Below are 22,013 nucleotides of genomic sequence, written 5' to 3'. Positions count from 1 at the left end.
GCCATTTCTACCCTCTTGGGGTTGTGCCAGGATAAAGGCATAACATCTGAGTAAATCATAAGAGAAATCATTTTGCATCATTTTAGTGGAAAATTTCCTTTTGCTCATGGTTGCAGTTTAGTGAGATTAATTTCCTAAAATGGAAACTCTTATTAACTGCCTGGCTGGTATCTGGGGTCAAAATCTAATATACTATGGGGATGGGACCTATAATGAGCAGCAGTTGGGAAAAAGCAATAATGTTGCACCTGGCATCCACTGATTTAAGGCTGGAAGTAAGTAGAAAAGAAAAGAACCAACCAACCATGAGTAATAAACACAGAAGAAAATGTTAGATGTCAATACGGTAAAAGCGAACACATCTGAAGAGAAATGCTTTGTATATTGTTTTTTATTTGTTTGTTTTGTTCCCTGTAAACTAATTGCTCTCAGCTCAGAGCACAAATGTCATTTTTAAAGGCTGGAGTAGTAAAGAAAAACAAGCTGGCATCAGCCGGATCTACCAGAGTTTCTCTGTCCTGCCAATCGGCAAAATCACAAGGGGCCCCACACTGTCCTAGGTCTTGATTCTCCCTACACTCTTCACGTGGGGACGATCATTGATGCAAATACCTTTTCCTCCACTTGGCTCCTTGGCTGGTTTTCCAACTCAGTAGCTCTGTTCTCAAACGTCTAGGAATTTAGAACTCTAAAGAGATCTTTGGTGGTATTTATCTGGGCACCAAGTATAAATTTTTGAAAACATGTTACTAAGCATTGCCTAGAAAAGTTCTTTGTTAAGCAATTGAATACAAGAATGAGCGAATTTCTTGGTAAACCAGTACAGTGTTTATTTTTTTAAAAAGCCATTTGAAACAGAGATATAAGGAGAAGATTAAACACAGGCTGGACAGAAGTTGTATAGAATATGCTACTTCTGTTAGGAAGCATTAAATACTTTATTAGGTGGAGTCTAGGCTGAATAAGAATTGCTTCCTGATCAACAGCTTAAATGTGGAAGGTGCAAAGCAGTTAAAAACATTTATGTATAAAAGCTTTGAGTGGGGTTGGGTTTGTATCCGAGGTTCTATTTCACATTAGCCAGGTTAACATACTTAACAACATACTTAACCTTTACAACAACCCAGTGGAGTGAGCATTATTTTCACTTCCATTTTACTGATGAGGAAAGTGAGGCTTTAAGTAACTTACCCAAAGGCACAAGGGAAGGAGGGAGGGGCCCTGGGGTATGACTTTGGTTCTAACTCCAACTGGGTTAAACCATGAATTATCAGTGGAGTACTGTCACCCCCAAGGGAGCAAAAACATCTTTATCTTTTTATATTAAAGCATACACACACACACAGAGTACACAATCAGATATACAGTATATCTTTGGTATTAGAATGTTAGGGAAGGGGCAATTAGGAAAAAAAAAAAGCCTGAAACAGCTCCTAAGGGTGATCATAATAAACACAATAAACAATAAACTATCTCTTTGAAAGTATTTGTAACAAAAGAAGCCTAGCCTTGCTACTCTGTTTTTCTTTTTGTCCAGTTGTAGTCTACAGTAAGGACAGCTTAATTCTTGTGTGACAGCTGGCACTTTGTCTGTTCTCGCCCTCTCCCTCTTTACTGGACTATCACATGGTCAGATGTCTATACTTGACCCTGTACAGATGAAATTCCCATCCCTCTCTGGTCCTTTAGGAAACTGAACTGGTTCTGAGTTGAAATTTAGGATGCCGTTCACGTCACAGACATGGATCTTGTTGACCCCTCCCCTGGACTTCTCTTTGCGGCAGGAGAAGAAGTAACTGTCTACAGGCTGGAGGAGAGTTCCCCTTTGAATCTGGATAAAAGCATGTCTTCGTGGTCCCAGCGAGGGAGGTCTGCAATGATCCAGGTGTTGTCCCAAGAGGAGATGGATGGTGGCCTCCGCAAAGCCCTGAGAGTCATCAGCACCTGGTCTGAAGATGAGGTCCTCAAGCCAGGGCAAGTTTTCATTATGAAGTCCTTCCTCCCTGAGGTCGTGCAGACATGGTACAAAATCTTCCAGGAGAGCACTGTGCTTCATCTTTGCCTCAGGGTAAGTCAGAGACCCACAGCCCAGGTGGGAAGATCACAGAAAGTGGATCTGGCTCTGCCTGGTCGAAGGCCATGATCTTCAATCGGAAGGATAGCCTACTCTTTTTTGGAGGTGGTGGTATTGTGTTATTTTTGGCTTTTGCTCATGGAGTGGGTAGGGATGGGAGCTGAATAAGGCTGAATAATCACCCCTGGGAGGCCCCTAGTAACTCTATTTTCATTAATTAGTAGGTGTGTGATAGCAAACTAGTATTTTTATCAATGCTCTCTGTTTTGCAGGAAATTCAACAACAAAGAGCTGCTCAAAAACTAATCTATACCTTCAACCAAGTGAAACCACAGACCATTCCCTACACGCCGAGGTGAGAAAGTATGGGCATCCTGGCCCTTCACTTTAAGTGGGAATTTCTGTCAATTTCTTTGCAGCCCTGTCAGTCATGAGAAGTACCAGACCGGTGGGGAAGTTCCCCATGACCTTAACTTCAGTTTCTTCCTTCCATAGTTCTTGGAGACAGTAGAAAAAGAATTGGACATCCCAGGGATACTTTGGCTTAAATCGCTGAACTTGTGTGAGTGGAAGAGAGACGATCAAGCAGAGGCCATGGCTAACCTCTCAGTTACGAAGACAGGCAGATCTTGGGTGTAGCTACCAATGTCCAGAAACGTTGTGGCAGAAAAGCACTTCTGTTTTAAGTATAGTTTCTTGCCCTAATATCTTACAGAAATTAGGAACTTTAGAAGAAGGATCTCCCGTTGCTTTCACTTGAGTGTCTCTGTACACTTGCATTCATTTAGCAAGACAGATCATAATTTGGTGCTGAGGACTTAACAGTAAAGTTTTATTGTTTCATTTACAAGGAACTTCATAGAGCACGGCCAGCAAAGTTGAGTTTGGAACTCATACAAGGGTTCCTCAAAGAGAAGGGAGGTGGGGAAGCATGGGGGAAACTCCCAATCTTTGCATTCCATTCCTTTAGTAGAAAGGCAAGGGCATGTGCCTTGAGGCTGCATCAGACGAGAGCTGGGTAATTTCCCCTGCTGCTGACTGTTCAGTAATGTGAGGTCCATCTTTGCTGCCCTGTGGGGAATCAATGGTCTCTTCCTCCCCCCACCCCATAGGTTCCTGGAAGTTTTCTTAATCTACTGCCATTCAGCTGACCAGTGGTTGACCATTGAGAAGTATGTGACTGGAGAGTTCCGGAAGTACAACAACAACAACGGGGATGAGATTGCCCCCAGGAACACCCTGGAGGAGCTGATGCTGGCTTTCTCTCACTGGACCTATGAGTATACTCGGGGAGAGCTGCTGGTCCTAGATTTGCAAGGTGATTGATAGCTGAGGATTTGATACAACAGGCATGAGGCAAAGTTCAGGAAACACTGACCAGGGATTGCTTTCTCTGTGTCATTGTCACCTACATTCGACCCTGGCTCTTTCTTTACTCAAAGCCAGAGTTAAGGTCTTTCAGTGGAGACCTTTCTTGACAGTGTGTAGTGTTTTTGTTTTTGTTTTTTTAATTTGAAAATGGAAGATGGTATCTGTTTCCTGAATTTATTTATTATTTGTGAAACTGTCTTAAGAGGGAGGAACCAGACACATGTCCTGAGAGATCATGTAAGAACCAGGATGGATAATGTGTGGAGTGGCTGTCTAGCTTTGAAGGGAGGTTTATTTCAGAGACATTGTACAGGGATGACGGTGAGCACCTGCTGTGCTGTTTCTCATTTAGATCAAGAGAAAACTATAGGCAGATGATTAGTTGTCTAAAATTTAATGGCATCTAGAATTTTAATCTAAATGGGAAATGATTTTTGTACCAAATTGTCCAGTTTTATGGCTTTTCTTTGGATTTGTGTTCAAAATAAGACATAGGCATGCATTTATACACATAGGAAAGTTTAAATTCTGGTCATTTTTCATGACTTCGAGTCCAATACTTTAGCAGTTTATCATTTAGCTTGCTCTCTTCACTGTGTACCTTGATATAATAGTTCACAAAAGTACGAACTCGGTCTGAGCGAGACAACGCAGTGCACTCTTATTTAGTGGAAGCCTTTGATCAGTGCATCTTTCCACTATCAACACCTCACATGTGACTTATAATCCTGCAGCACGAAACAGAGTATCTCTAGCAGGCTTTCCTTGCAGGGACAGAACAAAATATGTATTAAGGTCAAAGTTTAGTCCCTGGGCTCACCGACTGGGACTTTGGTTTTAAATAAGGGATTTAGCCCAGGACCTTTCATAGAAGTTATCTCATTTAATCCCAGATGCAGCACCTCGAGGTAGATATTATGGGGAATTTAGGCCCAGAAAGTTTAAATAACTTGCCCAAGGTTGCACAGCTACTTAAGGGGGAGCCAGGATGCAGACTTAAGCTGGTTTGACCATCCGTGTTCTTTCCTTTTCACTGTACTGCCTTTTATTTCTTTACAAGTTTCATACCCATAGGACATTACCATGTTCTGGTTCATTTAAACAGATCGGGCATTTCATTGTCCTCTCTGACTTTCCCATCTCTCCAGACCTAGATTCTGTGCTGAAAGCCAGACTTTGAGGCTGGAGACAGTCGAAATAAGCAGGCAATCCTGGGGCATCGTGAGCAATGTCCACTAAGACTGCAAAGCCATGTTGATTGAAATTTGTGCCACACGCCCAAGGATATACACACACACACACACACACACACACACACACACATGTATATGTATATATATACATATACATATATGTATATGTATACGTCCTAATAGTTTTCAGTTCAGTTGTGTTTTTTATTTAATTGTTTAGTATTTCTAGTCTTTGGAGAGATGATGTACATTGTCTGGGTGGCAGGGAGTGGAGACTGAAAGGCCAATTAGGCTCATATATATGTGCACTTTTCAAACTACATATAAGTCCTTCCATCCTTTCAGATCTGTGCTGTTCACAAGGTTGAATTGTACTTCTAACCCTCAAACACAGTATTTTAGGAAGCAATTGTAAACAAAGTTAAAACAGGCTAGATGATTCAGCTTTTAAACCAGCAAGTACATGATCCATGTAAACCCAGCACGCTGATGCCCAAGGCGTCTGCTTTTGTAGCTCATGTTGGGGAAAGCTTGATTGTTTTCATCTTGAGTACTTGAGTGTCTGCGCTTTGAGTTTTGGGTGGAGTTGTTTAAAAAGCGAAAACAAAACAAAAAAAAAACAACCAAAGAAAAACTTTAAGAAATTAATGATGACTCTTCAGTGTGTTTTGTATTCCACTTGAATAGGTTTTTGTTTAATGATGTTTATGTTTGGGGATTTTTATGTCTCTTAGTAATCCAAAGTGGCATTAAACAGAACAAATGCTGTGTTGATAGTCTTGGGGGAAAAAGGAATTAACTTTTTTTTTTTTAACTGAGCAATTATGTGAATTGCAGAAACAGATGCCAAATAAACTATGTCAAAATATTGACCTTCAAAGGAGGGAAGACTGGATATCATAGAATGAGCATGAAGAGATTGAGATACTTACCAGAGAGTTTTTGCCAATTGGTTAGCCCTGAATTTATGGAAGAACGTGAACCCTATAATAGTAATTATAAGCAGCCATAGTAGTACTATTACTAGCTATCATTGACTAAATACTAATTTTTTTTTGCCAGGCACTTGGCTAAAGGCTTATGTGCATTATCATATTTAATCCAAACCAGGTTGGACAGGAAAAATAGGAGAATATAATGTATTCTTAAAACGTCCTAATAGTTTTCAGTTCAGTTGTGTTTTTTATTTAATTGTTTAGTATTTCTAGTCTTTGGAGAGATGATGTACATTGTCTGGGTGGCAGGGAGTGGAGACTGAAAGGCCAATTAGGCTCAGTTAGGAGAAGCTCTGAAGTCACAGTGCTGGGGTTTGACTCCTGGCTCCACCATGAATTAGCTGTGTGACCAGGGGACAACTACCTTGAGTCCCACTTCCCTCATTTGTAATTGGGGTAAATAATATTATGCACTTAAAGGGCTGAAATGAGGCAAGTTCCCGACACAGTAAATGTTAATTGTTGTTGTTGTTAGTATTAATCTCTGTGTGGCTTGTTAAAATGGAAGTTAATCTTCAGCAGTGGGTAGTCTACGCTTAGCTGTGTGGTCCTGGTGGTGCTTCTGGGAGACCCCAGCTTCAGCGTCTGTAGAGTGAAGCCCCGATCAGCTTGCTGTGGCTCCCTATTGCTTGGAGGAAAGAAGGAATGAGAAACCCTCTGGCAGTTTATTCTTTCAGTTTCTTCTTTTCTTTTCCTCTTTACTTTCTTCCAAGGAAGTGCCAACCATTAACCCCGGAGCTGCCACATCAGGCCAGGAAGCTGAACTCTAAGGAGAGGCTTGACTAATTTCAGATTGCTTGTAATTACACTGTAGTCTTCCAGTCTCTTTCCATTTAAAAATTTTCATATGACAGCCTGAATCATCATCATTATGTGTGAAATCCAATATTTAATTTCCAGAAATGAGAATGAAAAACAATTGTATTTCAATTTACAGTGGTCTATGGCATGTATTTTTTTTTTAAGTTTACTATAGTTTTCAAAGAACTTTTGGAGATATTAATTTTTTTAATCAGAATAAATCAGCATTTGCATCTGCATCAGCATGACACATTCTGCTGCTACAAGGAAGGTAACTTTCCGTAGATGTAGAAGTTCATGAATGCATCCCAAGGTGGGTGGGATCAGAATGTAAGTCTCTGAATTTCTCCTAAGGGCATGTCCTGTACTGCTTGTGTGTGGGCAGTTACTCTGTTAAGGCTGGTAAAGAGATTTCATTGGGATTTTTAGATCTTAAAATGTCTTATTATCTTTCATGTTTTCCAGATATCTAGGTGAATAGGTGGATGGGGTAGGATGGGGTCTATGCTAAAGTTTGCCAGTTGGGTGACTGCTGTGTAGCTGAGTGAGGCAGAGGTGGTGGGCATGATGCTGGTGGTGCAACATGATTGGTCCTCTGAGCTGCTTTCTGTTCTTCACTCATTGGAGTGCCCTGTCTGCCATTCGAGGGTCCCCAAATATGTTTCTAGTAGTCAAACTTTGAGCTGTCACTCTGGGTTTAAGGATAGAAAGGCTTGGAGATATTCTTTACCCTCAGTCTTAATGGCTGTTCTGTTCATTAGAAAACAGTACTTTAGGGAAGTGAAATAATCGGAACATGGTTTTACCAGTGGTAAGAAGACAGAATTTAACTTCACAAGAGCTCTTGCTCGAATAAAGACAATGGAAATAGCAGCTGACACGTTGTAGCTTCCTCTGGGTCATTTTGCTAAGCAGTTTGTATGGTAGTTCATGTAATCCTCTCAGAAACCCTATAGCACAAGGCCTGTGATTATTCGTGGTTTCAGATGATAAAACTGAGACTCACAGAGATTAAAGAAGGTGTCCAGGTCACACAGCTAGACAGTGATGGGGCCGGGAGTGGGACCCAGATCCTTTGACTTTGGATGAGCAGTGAGATGGAAAGTAAATGGGAGCTGATGTGACCTTGATAGACTTTTTTCCTTAAAACTTCCCTTTTTCCCCAATTCTTAGGTGTTAAGATTTAAGCTGCATATCCCCAGCTTAAATCTACAGTTTACTCACATGTCAGCCTAAAGCTTTCATCATTGCCGGGAATTGCAGACATAAAGTCAGACCTGAGCCTAAACGTGTGAAGGTTTTGTAGCTGTTAGTCTCTGTTGGTGGGACCTGGGCTATTTGTCTGTTGTTCTGTGTATTTACTACATAGTGCTCTTTATTTACTGCAGAGTTAAACATAGTTGTTGTGTTTATTTACTACATGTTTACTGTATAGCTAAGGTCCCATTAGGCTGTTCCTTCATGTGTCTGTAATGAGAAAAGCATACAGAGCCCAGCCTCTTCCTATGACTTTTCCTGTAAAAAGAATAAAGGCCAAGCAAAGCACATTTTGCACACTTCCCCCTGAGCCTGTGTTTTAGTCTTATTTTCCCTTTCCCTGTTCAAAATCAGTATACAAAAATACTGAGCCAGTGGTTCTTCAAGGGTCCCTGGGTAGGATTCAGAGGATCTGTAAACTTTGATGAAGAAACAAATTTAAGTTACACCTTTATTTCACTAAACTGTGGCTGAAATTCATCATTTCCTCCAGTTATAATGGAGACCGCAAACCACAGTGGTATTCACAGGAGCCATGACTGTTTGCAATAGCAATTACAGATATTAACATAGCACATTAGAGTGCTGGCAGATATCTCAAAATTCTGGTTATATTTATTACTAGTTGGATGTTAAAGTGTTATTAAACTTGTACTAGATCCTGTTATTTAACGTGCTATTAAAGAAGTACATGTATTGCAGTAAAATTTTAAAATATTTTGGTCACTGTATTTCAGTATTATTGGTTTCCTTTGTAATCGTATGCATTCAGATTATATATTGTAAAATATTATTCTGAGAAGGAGATCCCTTAGCTTCATCAGACTGACAAAGAGGGTCATGACACAAAAAAGGTTGAAAATCCCTGTTTAAACAGGTTATTTCCCTAAGGAAGTCAGTTTCTTAGGGGAATGGTCTATAAACTATATAAGGATTACATTTTCTTGTGAAAGGTTTAGCATGTAGTAAAAACATACAGAACATAGTAAAAATCTTTTTTAAAATAGTGGTTAGGAAACTTTTTTAACCAAATAGAAATATGTGTTATACATTTTATATGATTTTTAAATCAATTTCCCACAAGGGTGGTCTCTTCCAAGCCGCGAGAACCAGTGCTGATTAGAGGCTGACCTCAGAAATCCCGCTGGCTTATGCCCACCTGGCGCATTCACCTGCCTGACTGGCTGTCTTGTCTGTGCAATGCTGCTGTTGGAAATCAGTCTCACCATGACTTGCATTTTATAACAGAGATTTGCTTTGGCATTGATCCCTGTTTTGATAAGTGTTAGCTTTAAATTACACTTATGTTATCCTTTTATGCTTTGATGTCATCTTTTAAAAAAGTAAATTTGATTGAAGAATCACACACATTCAGAAAAGTGCACACAGCATAAGCACACAGCTCAAAGAGTTTCCACAACTGAACATATGTGTGTAACCAGCACCCAGATCAAGAATGTGGGGTGTTTATATTTTTCTGCTTAAAATTCTCTATATATAGCATTTGATGTGTGTCTTTGATGGAGCAGAGGTTGCACCTGCAGAACCACACAGCACCTTGCACCTTGCTGAGCACTGATGGACTCCATCTAAGGAGACCATGGACTAGTGGGAGGGACACAAGCTTTGGCTCAGCTTGAATTGAGTTACGACCTCTTGTGGACTGTGCAACTTCTGATAAACTGCTTAATCTCTTTGAACATCAATGTTCCCATTGGTAAAACGAGGCTATGAGGATACTAATGCTTATTTTTCATGATTGCCAAGAAAATAAAATTAGAATGTCTAGTATATATAAGTGGTAAATGAATGATAGATGCTATTATCAATGACTGTGAATACATTACAAAAACAGTCATTTGTAGCCTAGAAGTTTATTTTAGCATAATAGAGAGGGTTGCAGGAAACAGCATATTAACTAATACATTCAAATATGCCTGGATAATTTTTATAGTACAGTTAATTCACATGATGTTTAATGTACTACAGGGTGGATGTAGGTTTAAAGAAAGAAGTTAAAATTTGGTTATTATTTTCCTGAATTTCTGGGAAAATGAAATTCCCTGTTTGCTAAATGAATTTTCTTTTTCTTTGGAGGTGTTGGAGAAAATTTGACAGATCCATCTGTTATAAAACCTGAAGACAAACAGTAAGTTAATTTATGATGTTATCATTTAGAAAATTGCATTTAACACATTGTACATGATTTCTTAAAAGTAATTTTTTTCTTAAAAGTAGTTTTTAAACATTTATGTATCTTGCCTAGATCCTAGAAAGGTTTTGAGGCAGTTTATATCTATATTTATATCTGTATCTGTATCTATATTTATATACCCAAAAATATCTATGTCCAAATACAATACAATAAAATACAATAAGATTTAAAATTCAGTAAGGTTTTAAAGAATGCATAGATTAGGAAATAGGAGCAAAAAGAAAATAAGGAAATAAAATAAGATTAAATCTGTAGTTGTTAGTACACAAAAATGGTAATTATGTATGAAGACCAATGCAGTAGCCAGAACTTTGTTGCAAATTTGACTCTCGAGTTTTCTAGTGATCCAGACTAAAGAGAAATATGGGTAAGTTCAGCCTTCTCTGGCTTTGACGTGAAAGCAGTTAACGTCATAGGAGAAGCACCATTTCCTTGATTGTCATCACGGCGGAGTCATTGCATCTTACTGTGGGCAGCGTCTTCCATCACATGCCTGTAAAACGAAAGCTGAGGGCATAAACTGTGCTGTTCAGTAAGAGCAAATCTATGAGAGGCCAAAACAATGGGGCTTAAATGTGTAGCATCAGACTGTTAATTCAGGACTGAAGTGTCAGTTATATAGAGGGATGAGTCATCTGCCTGTCCTTTGAATTTCCATGGGCATTCCATCCCATAAGCAGGGTTTTGGGAAGACTTGGCAGTAGAGGATCGGGGTGGTACTCTTCTGTTGAAGGTGAAGTAGAAGTAATGGTAATGATTAAGGATGGATCAATATGATAGATGACAGTGGTTGTCAAACATGATTTTCATCATAATCGCCAGGAAAGCTTGTTGAAACACGGATTGCTGCCCCTGCACCTCACCCTTTGCCCCCAGTTTCTTATTCAGTGGGTTTGGGGTGGGGCCCAATAATGTAACAAGTCCCCAGATGATACTAATTCTGCTGGCCTGGAGCCCACACTGTGAGAGCTGCTAATATACAACATTTTAATACCCTAGTCATCCTAAGTGTCTGTACTTGGCCCCTGGGTTGTAAAAATACACATATAATTATATAAGCGGGCAATTACTATGTAAGAAAATCTGACATTTTAACTTCCCTCCCATAGGACTCACCCTGTAAATATTCACTGCTTTAATGCTCTATTCTTTTACTGTATGATTTAATATGACTGTGGTACCATCTGCAGGCTTCTATGCAAAGAGGTCCACCTAAAAGTGTATTAGCTATTTCTTTGAACTAGGTGAGCTGGAGAAGATAAAGCCAATCCATACCGTTCCTGTGCATCCGATTCCCATGATAGGTGACCATGGAGTTCACGTTGTAACCCTTACGGTACAGATACAGGCTTTGTTATTTTTCCGTTTAGCCAAGCTAAAGTGTTTTTAGATAAAAATACACATTATTTCTTCAGTAGCCCTGTGTGCCCAAGGGTTTGTAGTAGGAACCCTTTATAATTTTTAAGCACTTCCTTTATAATTTTGCATTGAAAAAATTTTGCATATATAATGCTCCAAGTTTATGTATACTCTATCATTATTAAGTTTTGACCTTGGTATATATATTTGATATGACCTGAATATTTCTAACTTTTAGAATTCTAAGAAGATTATATTATTCCACTTGACAGTTGAGTATTTAATTGCATCCTATAGGCCAGTGGGTCTCAATTTCTATTAGGGTCACCTAGGGAACTTAAAAAAAAAAAAAGCTGCTCAGAATTAGCATCAAGTCAGAATCTCAGAGGAGAAGGCCCTGATGTCTGTACTTCTTAAGGGTTCCCCAGGTGATTCTGACGGGCAGTCAGGGTTGGGAGGCTCTGTCTTATGGCAAACTTCATTTTTTATGACTTGAGGATATGGATGGAAATGGATGGATTGTATCACTGTAGCCTGCCTGGTTGGTGGGGTCACCTAATTCTGGGTGCATTTGGTCTTCCTGGTGAAGATAATAAGAAGTACTATTTTTTCACAGTGTGGTAAATTACCCCTAATTAGTTCAGTGAGGCTCGCATTTTTGGATGCCATCTGTGTGTTAATCCTTTGCTACACAAAGCATGGGCCGTGGACCAGTAACATCATCATCACCTGGGAGATGGTTAGAACTGCAGGCTCTCAGGACCCTCCCTAGACTTCCTGAATCTGAATCTGAATTTTCACGAGATCTTCAGGTGATTTGGTGTAAATGAAAGTTTGAGAAGCAGGTGCTTTCACATGTTGTCTATTTCACTCTGCATCTTCAGTCCCAGTTCACCAGTGAGAAAAATGGAGCTCAGAGGAGCTGGTAACTTGCCTGTGAGGAGAAGGGGTCAATGAAAGGGAATGATCCTCTACCAAAAGGGAAGATGTTTTTTTGTGGTGCAGATTCTGGTACTGTCTCTGTTGCCTGTTGTCTCCTACCTTTCCCCAACCTTTTGCCCTTGAAGGCAGAGTCATCAGACCTTCTCCCTCAGAGCCTCTCTGGCCACTTGGTTCCCCAGGTGATCGACTCTCAGTGGAGGCTGCCTTGGTAGTTTGGGACTGCATCTTCTCACTGCCTTGATGGTTTTGGCCATTTGATAAGTATGAAATGATAATAATGGTGAGATGTTCTCTAGTAAATCTCTGTCTGCATGGCACTAATTAGCATTTCCTCGAATGTGGAACCAAGCAACCACCTGCTTTCCTGTGCTGTGAAAAATCCGGAAAACAGTTGTCTTTTTATTCAGATGTGGTTATCTGAGTCTGCAGGGCTGTGGGCGTGCTGTGCGAATGTCCCTTCAACCACCCTCCTTCACAGGCGTCCCCTGTCGAGCACCTGATGTATACGTATTGCAGTAGTTTTGATTCTTGTGTCTTTTAAAAACTTGGTTTTTTTTTTTCTTCTATTTTTATTGTTTTCCCTGCTTCACAGAGGCACTGAGGGTTGAACCCAGGACCTCGTGCATGCCAGGCATGCACTCTGCCACTGAGCTCTGCCCTCCACCCACTGAGTCTTCTGTCTTAACTTTAACAAAGCTCATAGAGGGAACTGATTTAGCTTTCAGCTTTTATCTGAGAATCAATGATACATTTCTAAGTTGGGAACTTTCATGTTTTACTGGGAGGAAAGAAATGGCAGTGCAGAATGCAAAAGAGTGAAATATTCCATCAGGGTCATGCCGGAGAGACTATAAAAGGGATTCTTCAATTTTAATGGCTAAAATAACCCCTTCTTTTTTTCACTTTATCAGCATCACGGAGTTCTGGTACTAAATATTGAGCGATTCTATTTCTTCGCCACATTTGGTTTTGCCTTATAGAAGTGGTTCCATACCAGATAGACTGAAAGAGGAATAGTTAACAAGAGGCATCTCATGCAGCCCGGTAAATACCACCAGAGCCGTGCTTTGTAAGGGAGATTGAGTGACCAGGAAAGTTAATCCTGGGTGTCTGTTCACGTTGTCTTCCCGAGAGGTTTCCTCCACCTACTCGCCTCAGAGCAAAGAGGCAATCTGAGATCAAACTGACATCAGCCCTCATTCTGAGCTTGGCACATCTTCAGAGCAGCTACTGTTATTCTGCCGAAAGGAAGTGGAAATTGAGATAAATGTTTCAATACTCGGATGGAAAAAAAAGCCCATTTTTACACCACGTCCCTTTTGAAAGACCACATTCCTTAGAAGCAAAGTTTATTGTTTCCTTTTGTGATAGTTTGCTTTTCTTTTTTCTTAAGACGTGGTATTTAAGAGCGGTAATTGAGTTCAGATTTTAAAATGTGCTGTTTTCCACTCTGCATGTCATTAAAATAAAATATTAGCTTTCATAAAGTTTCTCTGGAAGTGTTTCTTGTGTGCTGTGTTCCGTGGTGTGTGGAGTGTCAGCCGAAGAATAGTGGTTGTGTGTGATCTGATGGCAGATGAACATTGATCCTAGAATCTTCTAAGGATCTATTATAATTATAGTGTTCAAAATGTGCCTGATATATCCTCATTTTGTTTGTAATGTTGTCACCTGTGTTTAGCAAATGCAGTTTACTTCCATAAAATCACTGTCGCCTAGTAGTCTTGTCTTCTCACGAAGAGCCTGGCTATAACAGTTTGCAGGGTAGAAATAGCTATCGAAGAGCCATGAATACTGGGTGTAGGGTTTTGTCACACATTTGTATTTGAGGACATTTGTTATTTTCAGAGCAGTATTTGGGTTTGAAACAACGAATGTCGGTCTTTTCAGAAGGCGTGTTCCAATAGCAAATTTGTTTTACTTTATACCTTACCTTTTGGGTCTTCTAGTGGAACAGTTGGTAATGAATGTCATTCTCTCATCCCATATGCATTAAAAAGGGTCTCACTGTATTTTCTTTTAATGTGGTACATAGAAAATTCACTCTTCTATCAGATTAGCGTGGAAATGAGTTTCACAGTGGGTCTTGGAGTTGGGTACAAAGATTGAAGTGCATTTGAATTTTAAATTTGCAAACCTAACATTGTTGCTTCCCCAAAGTGCTCCATTCTTTGTTGGCTCCTTCAAGTTTACAGGGTTACTATGGGATACTGTTCGGTATCTCAGAGAATCCTGGTTGAGCTCCTTTTTCTTAGCTGTGATCTAATTGATATTCTGATATTTCCTCTAGATCAAGAGGAATGGTGTTTGGACCAGCCAATTTAGGGGAAGATGCAATTAGAAACTTCATTGCAAAACATCGTTGCAACTCCTGCTGCCGGAAGCTCAAACTCCCGGGTATGCCCCAAACAATTCTATTTTTCTCTAAGTAAATCTCTCATTGAACGACATCCATTGTAACCTGGGATAGAGGAGAAAATCTTAATCACATTTTTATCTCATTCGTAGTCGAGGCCTGACTTTCTGACTGCAAATTTTTCAAGTCTCTAAAGGGATTAAAAGGACAGGGATTTACTTCAGGTTCTGCCAAAATGTGATAAAACAACGTTGGGCCCAGTACTTGTCACAGTCTCTCCAAGGGAAAAGTTCCACCTACATAATTGGAGTAAAATTGGACCGAGGCAGGTCTCTGTTCCCTGCCCCGCCCCCGTCCTCTTTGGGTCCTGTGTGGTACCCACAATATTTCTAGTCCGTTCTTATTTACTCATTGGATACTTGGGAACGTCAGGTATGGAGGGAAACAGCTATCAATTAAAGGAGTGCTTTTCACTATAAAACTCTGCCAGTTTAAACATACATTGCAAGGTATATTTTTAAAATCTGATTTGATAACATGGCACACTTTCTGTGAAACTAATATAGTCAGCACAGAAAAATATTCCTAACATAAAAGCAAGCGGCTGGAGGTCTGTGCCCCCCAGACTGGCAGCTCCAGCTCTGCTGCATTCCTTCCTTTTATCTCAGAAGGGTTGCTTTATGTCTGTCTCGGCCGGCTCCCTCTTTTCCTTAGGTCATACCACACTTGTCCTTAGAATGGAATTTCACATCTTTGAAGCTGAGTAGCCCTTCCTGCCTTATCATAAATGATCATACCCTGAATTGGAAATCCGTAGAAGGTCACCATCCATTGTAACTTGGGATGGAGTAGGTGTAAATTCACAACAAAGGAGGGCAATTTCTAATCTTGTTGGAGTCAGAGGTGGGAGTCGCTCTTGTGGGTGTGATGTAGCAAAAGACAAGGATGTCGGGCAGCTTCCAGTTCCCATGGGAAGCAGCTTGTCAGCCAGGGGTGGTGGTAGTGGCGGTGATGGTGGTGTGGGTGGTCGGGGTGGGGGTGTCAGGTTGGAGCAGCACAGAGAGGAGGGCCATCACTCTCATCGGGTGGCTGCCCAGGACTTGTTCCCCCAAACCACACAGCAGAACTGGGCCAAGAGATCAGTCCCGGCACCCTGGCCGAGCTGCCCCCTGGCCTCCTCCGTGCTCAGCAGGGGCTGGGCCCTGCGGCGTGGGGCCTTCAGGTAAGGGTCCTACGGGAGGCGGAGGTGACACACGTCTGTCACCCCAGGATTGCAGGCTGGAGTCCAGCCCCTAACTCAGTGCCCTCAGGTGCCAGCCTCTTCCCAGGTCTTATTCATTGTTCCCTGGGCAGGGTAGCTTCCCATTGTTGAAGACACAGGAGAGAAACATCTGATCAGCCAGGAGAGAACCAGACTTGAGGCATAACTCACTGCTTCCATCCTCTTCTGTATGACTGAGATTTTTTTCTCTTCTTTATTTCTCTTTTTACCTACCATGGCGGGTCTTGAGTGAGTAATTCAATAATTCCTCCATTTCTGGATCTAATCCTTTCTTTCAAAACCTTAGTTAACACATTTACATGGAAATCAGGAATATCCTTGTTTACTCAAACGTTCAGAAATTTGAACTAAAAAAAGTTTCGTATGGAAAATAGGATTGGGGTGATTTTTCTTTTTGTTTTAGTTAGTTTTTTTTTTTAAAGAGAGGTAGTTTAGGATAGTGTATAAGAGCATGGGACCCATAGGTTGAGCTCACATTACAGAATTGCTTTTCACTAGTTTGACCTTGGGCCTCAGTTTTCTAATCTGTAAATTGGGGGTAATAGCACCTATCTCATAAAGTTTGTGTGAGGATTGAAGTAATTTATGTATGTGTTCAATAACTGTTGGTTATTATTAAGTTGTAATATGTATTAGTTTTATATCCAGATAATCTTCATTTAATGTTAAAGAATACACAGAATGCACGTTTAAGGTTAACTGATTTCATCAACATGACAAAAAATGGCACACAAACATTGTTTTTAAAATTAAGCATGCTCTACCACTGAGCTCTACCCCCACCCGCTATACAAACATTTAAAGCACATTCTCTTCCATACGTTTCTCCCCCGAGGTTACCCTTAGTCATGATTTCTTTTGATAATTTCCCTGTCAAAATAAAGAAGGAGGCTTTAGGAAACATAGGATTCGATGATTGGTGGAAGCTTTCATAGGTGGGGCCAAGCCTGAGGTACAGCTTTGTGCCAGAAGACTGACCACTGATGTCTCGAGCCCACCATTTTGGCTGAGCTCTGCCACCATTCAGTGGTGAAAATGCCCTGTTTCCAGTCTGGCCTCACTTAACTCTGGCCAGGTCATGTCTTATAGGGCACCATGCATTGAATCAATGCATTGACTCAATCTTGCCTCCCTCGCCCCAGTGAACACAGCCTAAAACAGCACTGGGGAGTTAGAAGCACATGTGTGCAGGGTGAGGGGGTGGGGACAGAGCTTGGACACAGTCAAAGGCTTGAGCCTCACGTATCAGTGGCTGGAAGAAGCGGATTCCTCTCTGAGCACTGGCCTAAAGTCCTGGTCCGATCAACTGTGTGAGTATTGGATTCCTAAGGACTCCCTGTAACAGTCTTAATTGTCTTCCTTGCAGATTTAAAAAGAAACGACTATTCCCCTGGAAGGATAAATTCTGCCCTTGGACTTGAAATCAAAACAGAACCAGCTGTGGAGACTCCAGCAGGGGAAGAAGGCAGTGATTGCCCAGAAGACCTCACACAACTGTGAAAAAGGGAGCCGTAAGAGGGTGACAGCCCTTGCTCTCCCTTCTGTGGACTCTGTGGTAACATAGATGGATTGACGTGGCATTGATTATGTCAGAACCTTTGCCAGGATGGCCTTACCCAGAGGGCCTCCTGGGACGTGCCTTCTGAGCCTCATGTCTCCCCTGCCCGAGGGCCTCACTGGTGTGTGACGCACGGGTTCTCCTAGATACTGCCCTGCGTGCAGGGGGCTTGGCATCTGTCTGTCATCCTCAAGTTGCACAGGAAGACTCTCGGATGAGTCAGCCAGGGGTGCTGCTCCTTCATACCTCATTGTATTAGCTGGTCACTTAGAACCCTTGGAGCAGCATGCTGGGCACTGAAGAACCAGGCAGATGAATTTAATTTATTTTCTCACTGTGTGTGCATCACCTCACCACGTATTGTGTTTATGTATATATGTACATAAAAAAAGTTCCTTGATTTCCTCCTCTCTCCTTTCCAAGCAGCATAGGGCTTTGAATAGAGGCAGAAAGGAAAACAATGGAGCGAGGGTGTCTTTGCACAGACTGGAGCACCCTCCTGCACAAAGTAACCAGTGAGAAGTTAGCATCCTGGTGAAATCTAGATGGTTTTGAGGTATTGTCAGTGAATCAAATGATACTTGGGGATTTCAGTTTTCTCTGGAAGAAAGAAAAGGGAAATCAAACCAAATGCCCTTGCATCCTTTTTTTTTTTTTTTTTTTTAAAGAAATGTTTTCCCTTTACTTAAGCTCAGGGACACTTTTGGTTAGACAGTTGACTCAGCCAGCCTCTAAAGCATCACCCCCTTTTTCAAAGCTGTGTATATAATATTGCAAGCGAAATTACTTTATATCAGGTCCCAGAGGAAAGATGGGGTTTCTGAATGAAAACAGGCTTCATTGCCGTGCAGAGTTCTGGCTTCAAGAGGACTGGAATGTGTATTTTAAGTCTGACCTGAGAACATATAATTAATTTCAGAGGCCTGAAGGGAGGGTCCCAGCAGCCACGCTGTACAGCATGTCTGGAGGACCAGTCGTCCCTCTTTTGTACTTGCCGGGGGCGCCCTACCTCAGAACAAGCATGAGCTTTTCACACAGGGAGGGGTCGGAGAGCTGGGGGAAGCTTCTCCCCTCTCCCCCTGCACCTCCCTCCCTCGTTATAAAGTGTTCCAACCCACCAGCAGCAAATCTCCTGGGGCTGAAATTTTCAACTTAGCCCTTACATTAGCTGGCTTGTTTTCTAAATCCACACTCCTGCATTGTTAGGTTGCACTCAGGGGACGTGTAGTAGCCCAGGGATAGGGGGATGGAAAGCCAAGGATTTGGTTTGCCAAGGATCGTGTCTGATTCTTGTGAGCTGCACAAGGGCTGAGTTATAGCCATTAGAACTTTTGGGGGTGGTGGGAGGTGGGAAATTTGCGTGATTTCTTGACTGGCAATGAGGATAAAATGTTAAGGCTTTTTTTTCAGGGTTTAATTGCTTTATCCTATTCTGCAAATCAGTAAGGGATCTTTTGGTACTCACTTTAGAGCCATGCCCAACTACGGAAAGAGGCAATTTGCCTATCCAGGGCCAAACGAAAGGCATTAATTCACTGGCGAAGTATTTCTTACCTGGAATGGAACTTGAAAAAAATACATTTTGATTTTAATTTTCTGTGTTGTGATTTTTTTCTCTCTCTTTTTAAGAAAAATCACTAGAATAACATTTTAAAAAGATGAACTGCTGGGCAAAGGTCACTGTGGGATCACTTGCATGCAGATACCAAGGTGACAGTCTTGACTTTGATTCAGGACCACAAATGAATGAATGGATTCATTTTGTCAATTTTATTCAACAGATATTTATAAATGCCTTCTCTGTAGTGTGTAAGCAATGAGGATGTGGTGAACATTAGCATTTCTTTGCCCTCAAAAAGCTCTATGGTCTCCTGTTTCTTTTGTTGTTGCTGTTGTTCCAAGTTTGGATTCCAGTTAGTGCTAAAAAATTTGACTTCTGGGCAAATGTTGAGTCCAGAGATGTGTTCTATACCCTACCTGCCAGTGGGTGGTAGGTTCAAACTGGGATAAGAGAATTAGGGTGAATAAAGAGACATAGTTAGGGCTGGTTTTAGGAACTACTGAGGAAAAACGGACTGTGTAATCCTTGTATGAGTCCTAAGCCCATCTCACAGGTGGGATCTGAGTCTGGGGATGAGAGAAGTGGCCAGATTCCTGGGTGTCCTTCCTGAAGGCATCCTGTGCACAGGCCTTCCTTCCCATGAGGCTGGACATTACCCATGATATCTCAGAGCTTCTAACATCTCCAGGGGTGTGAGCTTAGATACAGTTTTGGGTGTTTCTCAGCCTATTATTTTCTGTGGCTTTGCAAAACAAGTACTGGGTGACTCAAACTTCCCAACCATTTAATCAAAGTTAAAAAAAAAATTGTTGTTGTTGTTTATTACTGTTTTAGGTGAGACAGATCACTCAGGTCCTAGAAGTCATGACACAGATGCTCCTGTCATGGCTTGCTGTCTTTCTCCATCAGTCACCAGCGTCTAGCACAAAGCATGGCACATAATAAGCTTTTGACATTATTTGTTGGAAGAAATAATAAAACCTTCAAATGATAATGGATTTCATTCACTAGTTAATAAATCAGATTTGCATTTTTAATCTAGAAGGGAATGATTACCAATTCCTTAAGACCCAACACAATTCTTTTGATCTCTCTCTGTTTTAATTTTCCAGGAAATAGCTTTTAACAACCTACACCTCATCTATTGAATTCTCCACCAGGGCTTGCCCTTACCGTCCTGGCGATAATACCAGGGTACTGTCCTTCTTCCTGGTGACTGTTGAAATGAGATGATAACTTCCCAGAAACTGCCAAGAAATAATCATCACTTTATTACCCTTTGAAAAGAAGATTGATAGAAAAGTCATTTGGAAGATGGCTCATTACCATGCCCTCGTATGATTTCTTTACTCACATCTCTCCAAAGCATGAGAAAGGGCGGATTATTCTCTGAGGTCGGAATTTGAAGGCTGTGTGTTTGCCTCTTTGAAGTCTTGGTGTTTAATTTTCTGTAGTCATTTCTTGGGCAATTTTCTAAGAAACTAGTTGAAGCTAATTTATCATAAGTTAAAGTCAAATGACAGAAAAGGTTTTCTTCCCCCCTTAACAGCATTTTATTCCACAGAGGTTAGCTTCTGAAGGAAAATGAGACTTAAATAGCATTTCAAATCTCCAGCCACATGGGTGAGTACGCAGAATAGAAAGGGTTCTGGAAACCACACTGATTTTTTTATTGAGTACAATTATTATTTTGTGATTTTTCTTCCTAGACCTTGATGTACAGATAAAATGTATTTTTTTGTGTGTGTGTGAAATGCCCTCCTAAAAATAATTAGTTAAGTTGCTCAATTTTTCAAAGAGAGACTTTTAGTCTTCAAGGGATAACAACCCTTGGTCTCCATCATTGGCAAGTTTGGTGTAACTTTATATAATTCTTTCAACCTTTGTCTTAATTCCCAGCTCTGAAATGGAGATGAGATACTTACCTTTTCAAACAAAGGTGAACAATAATGAGAGAGCATTTATAAAGTCCTTTGAGAAATCTCATTTTACAAGGCTTCTTGTGAGTATGGGATCCAGTTCAATAAATAATAAGGGGTTTTCATTTTTGATATTATGAGATCATTATTTAATGTTTACAGAGGATGCTCAGTGGACGTGTTTCAGTATAAGCACCAAAGTGATTTCTCCTTTCTGAGGGGAAAAGGCTCATTGCTCCCTTTCTGTTTTGAAGCTTAATTCAGTTAGTTTAAAATCAGGATGTTCACCATTTCACAGTGTCTCCTATTTATTTTGTTTTTTGATGGATTTAGGTTTACACAGCTAATGTCTTTTGCCATCTGCCCAAAGAAAGCCTTCTAGGACAAGTAAAGCACAAATCTGGCACCGTGATTGGTAACATTTTTAGGAATTGAAAGAGAGCAGGTTTAGAATCTTGATACTTGTAAAGCTTGATGTTTTGCAAAAAATTTAATTAATGCTGATTTAGATTTTGTCAGTATAGGGCTGAGAAAATTCTGGCCTTTAGCTTGCCAGCACCTTTTAGTTACTAACTTCCTTTAGAATTCACACCTTCCCCTAGTGTTTTTTTGTTTGTTTGTTTTCATTTTGAACCTTTAGAAATTCCATTCGCAATATTAGCCAGAAAGTCCTTAGAATCGTTATGGTGAAACCCTTTGGCTAATGACTGTCCACTTGTGGACATAATGACTGCCTTTCACTGGAGGAACTTGGGGGCATCATCACTGGTGTCACGCGATTGCACTTTGGCTTCTAATGAACCTTTTTCTTTGTGTGGCGTTAGTTACCAGTAAGAGGTCCCAGAACCTCAGGATATTTAGGTAACTGAAAAAAATCCTTGGTGTGTGTTATGGGCAGAATTGTTTCTTACCGAAGTTTATAAAATCCTAACCCCAAGTACCTCAGAATGTGATTATATTTGGAAATAAGGTCTTAACAGAGGTAATTGAGTTTAAAGGAGGTCATTAGGGTGGGACCTGATTCAGTATTACTAATGTCCTTATCAGAAGAGGAGATTAGGACACAGACATACTCAAAGTGAACATGTGAAGACAGCGAGAACGCAGCCACCTGCAAGCCAAGGAAGGCG

General features: G+C 40.8%; 1 protein-coding gene across 1 annotated transcript in view; it reads left to right on the top strand.

Annotated features, from left to right (window-relative positions):
* TRPM6 (transient receptor potential cation channel subfamily M member 6) overlaps positions 1-18,995 on the top strand; it is a 122,090-nt gene extending 103,095 nt beyond the window's left edge. Inside the window, exons 34-39 of the mRNA XM_074361716.1 lie at positions 1,785-2,068; positions 2,347-2,429; positions 3,187-3,392; positions 9,789-9,840; positions 14,498-14,604; positions 17,212-18,995. Of these exons, the coding sequence (XP_074217817.1) occupies positions 1,785-2,068; positions 2,347-2,429; positions 3,187-3,392; positions 9,789-9,840; positions 14,498-14,604; positions 17,212-17,345 (866 nt within the window). The 3' untranslated portion in view covers positions 17,346-18,995. The remainder of the gene's footprint in view (positions 1-1,784; positions 2,069-2,346; positions 2,430-3,186; positions 3,393-9,788; positions 9,841-14,497; positions 14,605-17,211) is intronic.
* Positions 18,996-22,013: the final 3,018 nt, after the last annotated feature.

This window comes from Camelus bactrianus, chromosome 4, assembly GCF_048773025.1.
Source record: "Camelus bactrianus isolate YW-2024 breed Bactrian camel chromosome 4, ASM4877302v1, whole genome shotgun sequence".
Lineage (NCBI taxonomy): Eukaryota > Metazoa > Chordata > Mammalia > Artiodactyla > Camelidae > Camelus > Camelus bactrianus.
The sequence above is the reverse complement of the archived record's forward strand: the minus strand, read 5'-3'. Positions and strand labels throughout refer to the sequence as shown.